The following is a 16,030-nucleotide window of genomic DNA, read 5'->3' on the forward strand; positions in this document are numbered from 1 at the left end:
CATGAATTTATAATTATAATAAAATATTTCGAGACAAGAAGAATAAGGCTTGTGCAGTTGAAACGCATTAAATCTAGTAAAGAGTAAGCTGGCTCATCAATGTTTGGTGCTTGTTGAAGAAGCTCAACGGTTGCCTTTCACTGTTGGCTTCGTCTTCCTTCATTGGTGCTATGAGAAGCAATGAGCCGGAAGATAATTTCCCCCGCTGAGAAAGAGACAGCGCAAATGCAGCATCAATGATGGCTACCAACGCTAACGACCATTATTACCATGATAATGATAATGATGTTGATGGAAATAATTGAATGATAACGATAGGCTAAACAATGGCAATATGAAATCGATGATGATGGTGACGTTCGTAGTAGCAATGATAAAACTAGTGATGCTAAATTTGATGAGCATTCAAAATAGTCAACAATGAGCTTTGAAATTCGCATAAAAATTTTAGTCAAAAATGGTTGGTGATTATGCTCTTTTTACTTTCAAAACTTAGGAATTTTTCAATTTTATTCTAAAAGTCAATAACTTTACAATAGTAATTTCAAAAAAAATTTTGAATGGTTTTTTTTTTTTTTTTTTTTTTAATTGAGAAAAGCACAGGTCACGATAAATAAGAGAAGAGAGGGATCATTGGTCGTTATTTGATATGGTTAAGTGATGATGTTTACTGATTATGGATTAGATCCAGTGTCGCGATAAACGGGCATACAGGTGTCAAATGCATTTATACCTCTCTGAAGAATCATCTGTTTGTAAATAATTAACACTTTACCATTAAGAGACATATAATATCTCCGTTAGATAATCTTGGCAGTGTTTAAAAAATGAAATTCATATTATCAGAATTTTTTTTCTGGAGTGCTTTACTATTCTATAAAACAAATATTGTTGTTACATGGTCTTCATTAGTCTCAAGAGTTTTCACTTAATTTTCAAAATTTTTAGAAGTTACAGTACTTGGTATGTAGTTGGGAGGAGGGAAAGTCTTTAAACCAGTAAAATGAAAATTTAGAACAAAATTTCTCAATGCATTGTTTTCTTTTTTGGTGATGAAGGAAAATTCAGAAAACTTATTGGAGCTAATCCTAACATTTGCTGACTTGAATCATAGTTGTAAAAATAACTAAATGTTAAAAGTGAGGTGTGACAATTGTTAAAGTAAATAAATAGGTAAACAAGAAAAGAAAACTCTCATGCCGCTTTTTCAGTGACCAACATCTATAACTTCTTTCTTGCGTACGATTTGATTTGAGCCCACACGTCGATTAAACTCTATTACATTTCATTCGTCATACTTACACCAATTCCTGGTAAATATTTTGTGAAATTTAAGAATTCGAAAAAATAAGGTTGCTGAGAACACTTGCTTAGGTTTATCATTTCTGCAACTTTTATTATACATTTTAACTACGAAACTTGTAAAACTATAATTAGAATATTCTATAACGAAAGCTTCTTGGCAACCGTTAGAGTGAATGGTTTGATGCTCCTGGCCATTGTGCCAAGAACGGCAATCCGTGTTGTCCACATGCCCTTCTATCCAACACTATATTTATAGACGTTCCGTGTGATATGAAATAAAACAGTCCCCAAGGATTTATCATTCAATTAGGATCAATCATTGTGAACAATGTTATGAGTAAGCAGCATCATATGTCTCCTAAACAACCAACTTATCTCTTATACTTTCCCCATCGAGCTTGATGGGTCAACAGCTTCTGTTGCGCTATTTCAAATTACAACAAAAACTTACAATTCCGTAAGTTAAGAAATTGAATCCTATATTCAAGAGACATTTATTCAGTATTTCTCTAATCAATGATAAAATTATTTCACAAAGAATATGTAAGTAAATTTTTGCTGATTAATACTGTATCAATCCATAAATCGGAGAATTGTGGTCATTCATATTTAATAAGAAATGTTGACTTATTGCTGTTTTTGAGTTTCAAGTTCGAAAGACTACAACTTGATAGAAATACGAAATCCAAATGTTTGGAACGCGCCAGAGATGAAAACGGAGGATTCGAAGGAGTACGGTAAATTGAACAAAACGAGTTGCAGACAGTGTTCTGAATGCCTGTATCCATCTGTGCTATAGGGGAAGGTTATGTTTGTCGTTACTTTGTCGCATCGTGAAAACGGGGATGAATAGATGATAAACAGGCATGTAATGCCACAGCAGGACACGTGGTCGAATATGTTTGTCGGCACATACACATACATACCTGTGTATGTCTATGTATGTGTAGGTGCCACCAACATGTGATAACAATCACAAATGGGTGAGATTTGATGACGAACAACCACGACAATGACACTCCGATGATGGTAAATATAGGATAGTTCATTTATTGAAACAGAATTTGGACCCAAATGAATTAGTTCTAAGTTTGGCACGAATATGTCTCAACCTCGTCCGTTCTCCCTCAATAAATGTGCCTTACTCTGTTAAAATTCATCATTGACAACTTCCTCCTTTCCATCCTCTCCTTCCTGAATCCTGTTTTATCAGTTTCTCCAACAAATCGTTTCCCATTTCTCCTGCTTTGTTCATTCTCATAAAAGATGTACAAATACATGATTGAAAGAATACATACACGAACTGCATTATTGAGTACATTTTGAGGGGATAGTTTTCGATTTTCATCTTCAGTTGTCAATTAGTCCTAATATTCTACATTTCTCACGAACCGCTTTTGCAAGTTAATTAAAATGGATAGAACCATTTAATACCTTGCTCTCTCCAACCTTTTTATAGCTCAGCATTTGAGAACTATCCTTGTCCTCCATTCAAGCAGTTATATCAAAACAGCCAACTACAATTCTGGATATTCATTGAACGTAGTGAAAATAAGGTCAAAATGAAATAAATGGTGGAAACTTAACGAGAATGAAGCTTAGTGAGACCTAAAGTTTATGGAACTAAAATCTAAATTTTGATGTCATTCAGGATAAAAAAAGATCAATGCTTGGTATTAAAAATGACGAGATTTGTCGTCGAGATTTGTGGTTCTGCGACAGTTCAAAATGAGCATTCTTCGCCCATTTTGAATAAACGATATTTGACAAATGCAAATGCGATGATGGTCGACGATGTCCTCCCAGCTGTCCATATCCACGCCCTCCAGTCTTTTATCTTTCTTCTTGCTTTCCCTATTCATACTCTAGACGAGTGGAACCTTATGAATCCAGCCGGTACAACTCTTCCTCTCACAGATCACCATGACTCTTCCTTGATAAAATTAAAGTTAATCTTAATTAACTCACCTGCTTGGTCATTAATGACTCACCGACCTGGTTACAAACCAGAATTTCTAAAATGACTACCCAGCACCATATGGTGTCATTTAAATAGTGCAAAATATGCAAATTATGGAGCTTATTTCACTCACATGATGGACAATTGGAAATGCATCAATACATATATGATAATTTGTTACTAAGTTCTCAGTATGAAACTTCAAGATGTAATACTACAAGATTTTGCTGTAAAAATTCTGGAGTGTCAAATGAATCAATATCTAAGTGCAATATGCTGAGGACTGCTGCTGATAATTTAGATATTAATTTATTCATTTTAGTAGCTCTTTCATATAACATAAATAGGCGACATGACATTTTGCGCTAAATATTGATGGCTTGAAAAGAGAGATGGGTAAAGTAGGAAAACTTACTTCATTTGACCTTTGATCCCAAAATTCCAACAAGTGTATGGCAGGCATGTTGCAGTACTCTTCTTTTGATGCTATTGCTATATTAGGCTGTGAAAAAAAATAACTGATTGACATTTTATATTTATCTATTTTTCTTAGTAAGGTGATTGACGTCACCTGAAATGTTACAAGCTTCTTTCATCCGCTCTTTTACTTTTCATTTAAAGGTTCTTAAAGTGTACGGCCTTCTAACGATAACTAAAAGTCAAAATAGAGCAATTAATCAAAATTTCGATTTTTCATTTTCTTTTTTCAAGAGTGTGACGAAGAAAAGATGTGTGGAGAAAAATAGTGCACCGGTCGTACAGAAATACTATACTCATTATATTATGGGCAAAGACTATAGGCAAACTTACCCGACAAATTCGTGCATTCATAATTTTATAATCAAGACCAATCACTAAATTTCGTTTTATGTAACATAATTGTGGAAACAAAATCGGTATATTATTTTTGTAAAAGAAATAACAATATTAGGCGAGATTGGTTCAGCAGTGGAAATCATTTCTTTTTGGTCGACTGTATCCGAATCTTTAATGTTTCATCTTTTGGTTTTAGTACTGCTAAAGCAACCGAAGTTATTGAAATTCTAAATTTGCTTCTCTAATTATGTTACCGCTATTTCGCATCGATTACTCGAGATGTTGAGTTTTTTTTTTCGCCAGTAACAAAGATTTCTTTTCCCTATAAACTGCTGAATTTGAAAACCTATACACGCCAACACTGCCATAATTTCTATTGGAGCTGTTCAAAACGTTAGTTAATGAATGGCTAATTTAAAGAATATTTGGGTGGTAAAAACGATGCTTTTATTTGAATTTTCGAGATAATTTATTTAGTTCATGAGAAATATGACTTGGACATTTCATCGTATTGGTGTAATAACTTCGAAGGGTGGAAGAACGAATGAATCAGAAAAATATTATTATAATATGCCAGATTGTCCGAATTACTGATATTTCAGCTAGCTGTTCTTGTAAACAAATTGCTTTGTTACTTGTGTTAGAATCCCAAACGTGATCGCTCCTTCCGAAAACTATTTATCAGCACCTATTTGCAATGCCACTGAGATAGCTCTTTTTGATTTGAGTACAGTCATGATGCATAAATTTTGAACTTTATGGTCACATCAACTACAAAAACTTTGAATTTGTCTACGATGGCTGTTCAATACAAATCATACAATATTGCACTGAGATTTGAGCCTAGAAAATATTCCTTTTGAAGAGGAATTTTTTTATTACAATCTTGCAATCTTTTCCATTTTCTGATCTTTTATGAACATTAGATGATTCTGCTTCTTTTTTTTTTGGAATTATTAGTGAAAGATGAACAAATCGTGGCAAAATCAGTATAAAGTTATGCTGCTCCAGTGCTAAATAAATAATTGCTTTCCTAAATGCTTTCATACCTGTTAAACTGTTTCAAGACCAGCTAATGGATCGTTAGCACCATTATATATTTCTAAAAGATTTCTGTTAGGCTGTCTCAGAAAACATTTGGAGAAGCGACTTGTAGTATTTTCTGAATTGGTAGGACGTCTTGTTACTGTCACCACTTAATTGTCGAAATGAAACTGTGGAATTGCAATTACCAAATAACAGATCAAATTAAAAAACGAAGACTATCATCATAAATCAGTGAATTTTCGTTTGATTGAAAGATTCCGAATTAAAAGGAAACAAATGCATTGATGATGCCAAAAATCCAAAAACTGTCTCAATCAAAAAAAATCTAGATAATTTCTGCTATCCTCCCGCCATATATAGAAATGAGTTCTGCACTATTGATTTAATCACCTAATTGTCGTAAATTATGAAAAGCTGACGGATGCAATGACATTTATCATATAATAATACTGAGAAAGTGGTTATTTATACTATTATTGTTGTTTCATAATCTCTAGACAAGTGCTGCAGTAACACTTGTTTCTGCTTGTCACTAATATGATCCCAAAATAATGCATTCCTCTGGTAATGACCAGAAATGTTAACTCAAATACCAAAACTACCCGCAACATGCAAAATATATAACTTTGAAAAAGCTACCAGTAATACCATGATCAAATTTATTAAGTGGAACATTGAAATAATTAATATTATAAGCCTTTTTTGAAATTTAATAACTAGAAATTTTATTTAATCGTTTTGCTGGATCACCACGAAAAAGCATATTCCATGATCAAAGAGTTTTCGAAATATGACGGTGATAAGGCGGCAAATGTTTTAAAAAAAACATTATTGATAAAGTTCAAAGTGTCAATAAACTTCATAAATCTCGCAATTCTTCATTTTTACCTTTCATGAAAAGCTTTTTATAAAATAAGCACAATAACTTGTTTTTAATCATATGAGGTGTTTTGCAGATTGTCAAAATTTTGGGCATAAATTCATGCAATTCTTCAGATCGATTTTCAAATCTTTTGGTTCACTCAGTTTCATATTGAAGACTTTGACCTGTGATGACTCTAAAATGTTTATTTGAACTGTAGTAAAATAAACTTAACACTCTTATAGTGCTTTATTAAGTTGATAATCGTTTCAGTTTCATTAAAATTTATTTACTTATCACCTTTGACTAGCATAAGCAGGCAACGTTATGGTAGCTGAGAAACTTTTGAAATTGTTTTGAAAAACAGTATGTCTGCGAATACATCCAAAAAATTTAAAAAAAAAGTTATTTAAGAAAATTAAATCTCTTTTTTTTAAAAAAAAAGTCATTTAAGAAGAAAATTAATTATTTTATATATTTCAAATCATACAAATTCATTTAAATATTCTGCTGTATCGGAAATCTACGGCATAGTAATGGAAAGAAATAAATTTTCTGCGTCAGACACGTGAATGTCTGTTGTACCCCCTGCCAGGTCAACAGTTCAAAATGAATTTAGAGTTGGATAAAACAAATGCAGTGGTCACAGTTGTATAAAAGCGAAAGGGCGGAATGATGCTTTAATGTATGCAAATGATGTTGGGAGAGAAGTTGTTGCGAACGGCATGGGATATGGATCATAGAGGTATTTAGCATCCCTTTAATTAGAGCTCAAACGCATAAAACTTATTTCTTCGGTGCAAGAAATGACTGACCCGAAATTGATGGAAAGGTTGAAGACAGGAGAAAGAGGAAACAGTTAGGAGGTCAGGGTTGGCGAGCTAGAATGCTTCACATGAACGATTTACCGATTTATGTTGTTGGTGGTCAATTACTATTTCACTTGACACTTCAAAGCTCTGGAACCGTCTTTTAGTTGATGTTATCAGCACCAACTTTCTTAGCCTCTCTACGCAATGTACTTTCATGTTCTTTACCGAAATGAAGCTTTACTTCAGTGACAATCCCGAAATTATGCAAAAATAAATCATTCGGCAAGTTTACAAGCTCTTTTTTATGTCTTCCCAGTCTAAATTTCAAAGATTCTGCAAAGGATCCATAGATATGTTATCGTGGTTCAAATGCACATCCACTGGAAAGAATAGACCGAAATATCCTTTTTAAATTTCTGTATTTTAAATTTTTAGAAATTTGTGAGCAAATTTTTTTGTCTGCCACTGTAATTACGATTGCTTTGAAGGATACGCAGACACCACTGTATTACACTTAGTTAACAATCTTTGCATTAAATAGCCTCCCAAATATGATGTGGGAAAAACCATTTGTTAGAATCACCGGGAAAGAATACCCATAATGCTGGTTATTTTAAGTGAGTCTAATTTTACCTGTGCAATTATAGCACGACTGGAAAAAAAGCAAAACTCGAAAGTTAAATTTCACTCTTGCTAAAATTGTTTTGAAACAATAAGATTTTTACAATGAGATGAAATTCCAATTAAAGATGCTAAAAATAACGGGAAACATTCCCAAATCAATAGTTTTTATGACAAGCCCAAATAATACATATTTGCAGCACTCTTCATATCAATTAACGCTCAAATAAATTTGCTGCTAATGAAGAATAGAATCTTGACCGACCTAATGAAACCATTGCATTTTAGATCTGAGCCGAAAATTGTTTTCTCAACACGGAATGTCTCGATAACTATTGCGTAACCAGTTCTGTTTAAAAATATTTGTATGGATTAGTTTTCATCATCTCATTCTCATAGCAAGCTTCATGAAAAAGCAATGCTGTCGGAAGAATCACCATTACCACAGTTTAAGATTTTACAATTCCCTTTCATTTATTTCAGGAATATTTCCGTCCCTTATTATAGTATTTCCCACCAGTTTTGGCTCCTTCTCTTATGTTCTGTGCATGATGATCCAAACCTATACTCTTCATTGATGCTTTGCCATCCTATTCTAATAGTGGAGCCATGCCCAGCTATCATGATCATTGCACTTCGTCATGACTTATAATCACAGTTATATAAATGTCGAGTTACAGTCATTTGCAAACACAACAACAGTTTGATTTCTAAATATGGCCATTTTATAAGGACTATAAAAGATCAGGTCAAGCATTATGGGCTTGGACCTGGAGCGGGAATCTTGCATATTTTGGAAACTCCAGCTGCTGGAGCTCATTTCTTCAACTAAATAATTGCCAGTCTCCATTCCTTAATATGTACCCATAGTAAACCATCTGAAAAGAGAAAGTTGCGCAGCATTGGCAACAGTCCATAATTCATTGGAAACAGTCCATAATTCTGGCAAGCATAAGCCAGCCTTCATTAAGTCCAGAAATTTCCAATAGCTTTATGAATTGTAACATGAACATATCTACGACCACAACATGAGGCTTTTCTTGAAACTAAACACGAACAGAAATTCAGTAGTGTAGATGATAAATAACAGTTACGAATAATTGCTGTGCAATTGACATTAACTCCTACTAAGATTTGGAACTGTTTAAAATACAGTAATATTTCATTTGTAAACGAAATACAGAATGCAAATTTTTGGAAACAGATGATATCATTTGAGGATGTTAAATATGAAATATACACACTACAACGGACAATAAAGCACAGAAATCTTAAGTGAATTGAATGAGAATGTAACTATAAGCAATATTTCGGGAATTGAAGGGCTCGAATTCCGAAAAAATAAACAAACAGCAACTCGCAATATTTTTCACTGTATTTCGGCTCATCTTCTAAAATTCATACTAATTAACAATCTGAAGAGCAAAACAGTTGAAAATGAACTGAAATGAAATAAGACATACCTGCAATAAAGAAATTTGAGAAACGACTATTTTGAAATCTTAGCAGTTCCAACTTTGAGATCATAAAAATTTCTTTTAGACTTATTATTCATTTGCAAAACTCTACGGTTGGTCGATCTATTTTACTGCAAAATTACCATTTGTTGAATAAAATCAATTTGAGATGATGACTAACAACGAACAGATTACAGAAAATATCGAAAAACACAATTACAGAAATTGTCCACAACCTTATGAGCAGCGAAAAATGTCACACCCCGGGTAATTTAATGGAAAATGAGATATAAAAATATAAATCATTGATTATGATAGAAAGTGAATACATCGTACCATTAAATTATTAAAATTGATGCAAATACTGCTTTTTTTCAAGAAGAAATGTATAATTTCATAAAACTAGAAGGAATAAACAATCTCCAACTATCGAAGAAAAGGATTAGAAACGCTCAGAGATCACTTTTAATTACAATTAACTAAGAAAAATTTGGTATCAATAAGCTCTTATATTCCACTATTTCTGATCCTAGACGACAAGTGACTGAAGGAGTACAGGAGAAATGAAAAGTGAGGCTTTTGAAAGCCGATGATTCTAGAAATCATCAGAATTATCAACTCGTATTATCCCCTTCCAATAAGCCAAACAATAACATGAGGTCTTGCTTTATACGGATATAGTTTCAGAGATTCTAAACGTCTCAGTTTAGCAGGTATAAGGTTTTCAGTACTGTAGAAAAGGTGAAATGAGACCTGGTACCATAAACCAAATTCCTTTTTATGAAATCACTGATAAAGAGATAAACAGTTAAACAAAACAAAGGAATTGTTGCACTTTTAATTGACGAAGACGAATAAAATAGAAAACAGTTATTGACGGCGATAAAAGTAACCGGTGGATAACACCTATGGCATACGCTGTGTGAAATGCGTCGTCATTTGAATATTACTTTAACATAATCAGTTCTTAATTTTATGCAAGCTTATTCTTTTCAACGCTGAGTAATGATGACGTATACGAATTTCGTTCACATCTGCAGTTCATACCCAGCTATCACCACCCGTTGGGCTACGACGTTCACTGCGCTTATGCACCGAAGCGTACAGTGGTTCACCAGCCTTAAAATTCTTTTTTACCTAGGACATACTCTAATTTACTTGGTAAAGGAGATAATTAAAAGGGTGGAGAGGGATAAAATTTATTCAAGTAAATAAGCGCAAAAAGATTGTACTTCTGAAAAAAGATCCAAACTTCGTTTGCCAATTTCAAATGGAATCAGTTGTTTAACGATACAATAACAATAACAAATTTGCAGTGTTTTGTTTTGGCATTAAATTAAATTCTGGACACTATCATACTAGCATTATTTTAGTAATATTGAGATATTATTTTTGAAGAATAAACCTGGTTATGAGATCTAAACGAGTGCATTCCACTATTGCGAGTTTGTAGAGAAAGATTTTGTGGATTACTCTCAGGAGAAGTCTTGTCATATGCACAATCTTCTGGTGCACTGGCCTGCAAGAAGAGAAATTTGTCAAATGGATACTAAAACAGGCATGCTTTTAAATAAGTTTGCCAAAACAACAAGGATTGATTCGCGGTATCCCACATATTCAAGGAAAGTTATGACTTTAGCAAATCACAAAGTTTCATATCCTAAAAAACAATTATGTGAAACGTCAATCAGCATACCCTACTATCCAATGTATCGTATCTTCCGGCACCGTATGTGCTCGCACTGTCATCAAGATTTTCATTTTTTAAATGTGTTGGCCGCTCAGCGCCTTGTGATGATATCGGTCGAGAGAGTGTTGTTGCATCACGGGCACGGATTGTTGTTCCAGAATAGAAGTCTGATTCTTTCAAACCGCTCCGTCTGAAGCCATCATGAAGTTCTCTGTGCTGCCACATCAAGTAAAGAACCTGTAAGACCATCAGCAATATTATCACCCCTTATCTAAGACATCCGGTGAGTTGTGGCCTTGCCAACGTCTGCTATTTACTCATTTGATCGTTACCGAATCAAAAGTCTATTCATAAAAGGAAGTATAGACAAAAATGACGGGTTGCCACTAGTAGCGAACTGAAAAAGTCAAACAAGGATAACTTAGACAACCTGTGATGCGTATTTGCAAATACGGGTGCTATATATAGGATGTGAACTAGCTAAATTTCGCAGTCGGTCGGTTCCTCCGCATTCATGGATATTTCTGAAACAATGTATGGATTTAATATGGAAAGTTACGCTCACTTCGTTTTCAAGTGAGGATGATATCTAAAATAATCTTCAAATAATTCAAACTTTAAAAATCTGACTGGTGAAGCTCAGAAAGATCAAGAACCTTGTAAAGTCTGCAGAATGCTTGACAGTTTCAAATAATATGCCCAAAATTGCACCAATTGTTGCATCGCTCACATTTGGATCTCGAAATTGTTGGTCAGCTCGAGGTAACTTTGCCACTAGATCTTTCATCGCATATTTGCCGATCAGTTCGCGATTTCGCTACAACAGATGCACCCTTGCATTTGTACCGCATTAATAAAAATCATATAAAGCTTGGCAAGGAATAGTGGTTAAAAATCTGGTGCGAAAATCATTAACTAGATAAATTTTAATAAAGCGCAAATATCGACCTGATCAAGCGATAGATTACGTAGAGCTGTTGTTACAGCGCAAACAACTTTGTCGTCATTCAGTCTCAATAGTTCCACAAGCACAGGCAAACCTTTTTCTGTACGAATACAGGCCCTAACATTAATCGATGGTTCGAAGTGGCACGCAGCAAGGTTCTGTATTGCACCAGCAGATGCCTAACAAAACCATACAAAACCATATTTATCAAGATTTACTAATGAATAACAGAAATTTCACGTTTCGATCGCAATAGAGCTTACATATTTTAAATAAATGCGTACCCGTAAAGAAGAGGGATAAAAACGACAACCTCTAAACAAGTACTCATAAACAATACCTCCAGAATTTCAGGGTTCGACGTTTCCTGCAACAACTTCAAATATAGTTTCACGAGCTGCGGTTGCCATAACAACTCCACTCCCTACAAAAGCTCTTTAGAACTGATTTTATTCACTCATAAACAAATCATGAATTCAGAAAAAACTCGAGGGGGAAGAAACAGAAGCATGTTGTACGTCCTTTATGCCACAAGATACTTTTCTATAAATAACATTGGTACTTTTTAATCACAGGAAACAACATAAATTACCAAGGACACTGAAATGAAAAAAGGTACCGCCACACTTTCTGATCCATTCATTGCAGTACTTTGTCCAATTTTCTTCTTTTTACTAGACTCTTTCTTTCTGTTTTTGGGACTTTCTGAAGGAGCCGATTTACTGCGCTCCCTCTGCATAGTTTCAAAATCAGCTTTAGGATCGTAATTTTCGTCCTTCACTTCTTGGATTCTAGAAAGATATAAGTTGTTTGTTACTGTAATTTTTTTAAAGGGCAAGAATTAACGTGAAATAAAACATGCCGGTAACTAAGATTGCGTAAAGTGCACACAACATTCTCGACAGTACGTGTATCAATCTGATTTCTCAAAACTGCATGATGCAAATAGTGTACAAAGCTTTCGATCAAACCGGGACATCTACGAAGTATTTTTCGGGCATTTGAGGAAGCAGCCGAAACATTCCTGAAAATCCACGTCTTCTAATTCCAAATCATCTTGAAAATCATAAGCTCTTTATGGAAATGAATGAATTCGTTACAAGATTTAAATAAAGTGATGTTGTAAAGCTTTTTTGAAATAATGAAATTTGCCTTAAAACACCAGTTCCGTTTTTGAACATGTTGATGCTGTGTGACATATTACGTCCACTTTCCGCATTACTCCCAGTTAAACCAGAACCAGGTATAACAATACGCTGATTTATTGGCTCCGAAACTTGATTAAGTATTGTTGGTTTTAAATCCTACAAATCCATTACTCTATTTACTTTCAGGAACTCTGTATAGATATACATCACAAATCTTTTTCAAAATCATAGTCATCATAGTCACTTACATCGCAGCTTGAGAGATTCCACAGCGTAGCAGTGACTTCTTCCATCACTTGCACATCACGAGTTTGCCTCAAGAGAGCTGCTAAAGCAACGATTCCACCTGCGCCATTAATAGCACGCTAACAAAAGGAAAAAATTTTTCAGTAAATTTGCAGGATTACTCTTGTGCCCGTATTATTTAAACACTTCCGATTCAACCTAATTATCACTTTGTAGAATACAAATTTACCTTATTTTCATCATTTTCTTTTCCGAACGATAGATTCTTCAAACAACCGCAAACATTTTTTTGTATATCAGGTACATCGCTACCAAGTAGACGAACAAGTTTAGGAATTCCATCCAGTTCTCTGTAAATCAAATTGCTATTTCTAATTAAAGCAAAAACTATTTATAATTTTCATGTATATTTTTCTTTAATCACATGGAACCAGGGAATAAGGTTTCTAGAAAAAAAATTACCTCGTCTCCTCTTTGATAGCATTATCATTATAGGTCAAATGCTGCAAGTAACCTGATGCATTGAGTTGTTCAACCTCATTTGCACTATCCAAATATTCAATGACCTCTCTCAGCGTTGGATCTCTCCAGTGCACTGAAAGTTTCAGAACACCTACTATCACTCAGAAAGTACATCAGAGCATTTTAAAACAATGTTATCTTCATTAAATATTGAAAAGCTAACAACCGTCTCTTTCACGAAGAAATTTCCTGCGTATCGGTGGTGGAGAATCGTCACGATCAGGCAAAGGTGGAGATTCGTGTACAATTTCATCCTGAAGTAATGGGATAGAGCCATAACTTGCTGCTTCCACGTAACAATCATTTCCATCTAAAAAAAATGATTAAAAAAATCATAAAGTCAACAACGCATTTCATTAAAATAACAATCCAATCTTTTTTTTTTTTTCAGAACAAAACTATCAGTAAAGCAATTACTGTAAGATATTCCTATGTGTACTGCTGGCGAAGGATCTGAAGGTACTGAGCAACCAACAGAATTACATGCTATAACGCGGAACTGGTATTCATGACCGGGTATAAGATCGCCAACTGCAGAATAATATTTAAATGCTATAATATACGATTAATTTTCTGAATAGTGTAGCAATAGATCTCGAGTTATAGCGCCCTAAAAATCTTGACATTTAAATAACTACGTTTGATCAATTATTTGAAATGATGATTGGCAAACAGATATTTGTGTAGTATTTATCAGTCGAATCGAATCGCATATTAATGTTTGAAAGAATGGGAAGTAAGAAGAATGTAAAGAATAAAGAATTAAAAGGAGTAAGAAGGTATAATCCTTAAATCACATTTGCATTATGCTTACATTTCCGAGTGACAGAAGCTTCTTTTCTTTGTATCCAAAAAAGTCAACACAATATCAATAAAATCAGAAAAAGAAGAAACTCGTAAAAATCAAATATTCATATTCCAAAATACCTGTCATTTTGCAGGAGCGAATAAGCATTTCATTAACCTTGTACCAAGCAGCATCTTGTTGATGGTCTCGGAATTCAACATCATAGCCCTGAATGGCATCAAAAATCAAAAACTATCCCTGAAGGCAGCCAAAGATGGGAAAAAAGAAGTGTATCTTTTTTCCTTCAGCAATTCCTATTGTTGATAACTTTAGTTTTACCTGTACCGGCAAAGAACTAGCAGCCGGAAACCAGCAGAGTGTTACACGATCGCCGCTACCGAAGTCTACATATTCTGGTGGCTGCGGTTTTGCTGGAACTCCATGCAAGATTCCAGGCTTGATGGACGGTCGCAATTGTACAACATCAGAAACTGCTGAAGGTGCTGATACACTACCATCATGAGCACGCGCAATTATGCGGAATTCATAAGTGGAATTTGGACGGAGACATTCCACTGAAAACATGTCATTCTATTTTTTCACAAAAAATTAGCAGCGAAATCTTATTTCGAGCTATTCCGTAAAAATCATTACAGACTAATCAGCATAAACAAGGTTTCTGAAATTACCAGTATAGGATGTGATACAGACAGCCGGTGTCGCGGTATACCATAATGGATCACCTATTTCCCGATATTCAACAATATATGAAGCTGGAGGATTATCTGGTGATCCACCTTCTGTCCAGTATAAGCGTACCCAGTTCAATTCAAGCTCCTCTATCTATAAAAATGGAAAAATATGCATATAATAGTGATGAAGTTATATTGAAAACGAGTTCATTATCGTTTCGCAATCGGAGTTTTCACGAACCTGTGGTTGTCCAGGAGGAGAAAAGCTACTTTCTGCCTTCGTCCTAGGTGGAACACGAGACGGAACAGGTGGTTTCAATTGGATAAAACCGGACGACAGACTTGGTTCAGATGGGCCATCGGCAGTTTTCGCTACCACTCGGAATTCGTATTCCCCATTCGGCTTCAAGTTCAGTACTGTAAAGCCGAAAGGCAGTTAAGTAACCGAAATACTAAATAATTACCCAACTGTATACTGGTGATCAGAAAGTTGACTGACGAAATTGAGTAACTGATGAATAAAATGTCCATTTATAAAATCTTTTATAGACATCACTCCTGACAGAATGTTAATGGTTGGATACAAACACAACTGGTATATATTGGACTAAATCGAGAATACAAATATATTAGATAAAGTTCAAACCTTCAGTTCTGCATGTTGTTATTAAATGATCATTTGATTGTATCCAACCACTGCCATCTGCACGGTAACTAACCTACAAAAGCGGAAATAAACAAAAAGAAAATCAGCGAACTTCAAAAAAATCTACTGAAATAAGTTACGTCTATGTAACTTATAACAGCAACTTTTCCCCATGTGTTTCAGCAATTCTTATCCAAATTAAATTCATAACATACCTCGTAGCCCGCCACGGGCGCAGAGCCAGGATTCGCGATTGCTGGCGCCCATTCTAATACAATGCGATCAGAATCAAGCAGTAACACGTAAGGTCGACCAGGAGCTGCCCCCCTCCAGCCGTCTAAAAAAGTTGAACCATACAACTCAATCCCAATTGCAAGTTACTATCAAATAACAATGTACGCTTACTGAAATCAGAATGGAAATCATAATCCAGTCGCAGTTGCACACTTGCCGAAGTAGCTGAAGGTACACCA

General features: G+C 34.6%; 2 protein-coding genes across 2 annotated transcripts in view; one reads left to right on the plus strand and one right to left on the minus strand.

The window, feature by feature from the left end:
* Positions 1 to 2,176: 2,176 nt before the first annotated feature.
* Positions 2,177 to 3,329, plus strand: LOAG_07001 (hypothetical protein; the record flags this gene model as incomplete). The annotated part of the gene is made up of 2 exons (XM_003142535.1): positions 2,177 to 2,235; positions 2,957 to 3,329. The coding sequence occupies 2 exons, from the start codon at positions 2,177 to 2,179 to the stop codon at positions 3,327 to 3,329; spliced, it is 432 nt and encodes a 143-aa protein (XP_003142583.1).
* A 6,382-nt stretch (positions 3,330 to 9,711) lies between these two features.
* Positions 9,712 to 16,030, minus strand: part of LOAG_17192 (fibronectin type III domain-containing protein) — a gene marked incomplete at its 5' end in the record, with an annotated part of 9,428 nt that continues 3,109 nt past the window's right edge. Inside the window, 20 exons of the mRNA XM_020449855.1 lie at positions 9,712 to 9,999; positions 10,286 to 10,399; positions 10,577 to 10,807; positions 11,001 to 11,094; positions 11,227 to 11,387; positions 11,519 to 11,695; positions 11,857 to 11,940; positions 12,136 to 12,307; positions 12,379 to 12,540; positions 12,669 to 12,820; positions 12,913 to 13,029; positions 13,140 to 13,260; positions 13,373 to 13,505; positions 13,596 to 13,742; positions 13,850 to 13,963; positions 14,360 to 14,447; positions 14,559 to 14,794; positions 14,909 to 15,062; positions 15,153 to 15,328; positions 15,558 to 15,630. Of these exons, the coding sequence (XP_020306565.1) occupies positions 9,922 to 9,999; positions 10,286 to 10,399; positions 10,577 to 10,807; positions 11,001 to 11,094; positions 11,227 to 11,387; positions 11,519 to 11,695; positions 11,857 to 11,940; positions 12,136 to 12,307; positions 12,379 to 12,540; positions 12,669 to 12,820; positions 12,913 to 13,029; positions 13,140 to 13,260; positions 13,373 to 13,505; positions 13,596 to 13,742; positions 13,850 to 13,963; positions 14,360 to 14,447; positions 14,559 to 14,794; positions 14,909 to 15,062; positions 15,153 to 15,328; positions 15,558 to 15,630 (2,784 nt within the window). The 3' untranslated portion in view covers positions 9,712 to 9,921. The remainder of the gene's footprint in view (positions 10,000 to 10,285; positions 10,400 to 10,576; positions 10,808 to 11,000; positions 11,095 to 11,226; positions 11,388 to 11,518; positions 11,696 to 11,856; positions 11,941 to 12,135; positions 12,308 to 12,378; positions 12,541 to 12,668; positions 12,821 to 12,912; positions 13,030 to 13,139; positions 13,261 to 13,372; positions 13,506 to 13,595; positions 13,743 to 13,849; positions 13,964 to 14,359; positions 14,448 to 14,558; positions 14,795 to 14,908; positions 15,063 to 15,152; positions 15,329 to 15,557; positions 15,631 to 16,030) is intronic.

This window comes from Loa loa (assembly GCF_000183805.2).
Source record: "Loa loa unplaced genomic scaffold supercont3.48, whole genome shotgun sequence".
Taxonomy (NCBI): Eukaryota; Metazoa; Nematoda; class Chromadorea; order Rhabditida; family Onchocercidae; genus Loa; species Loa loa.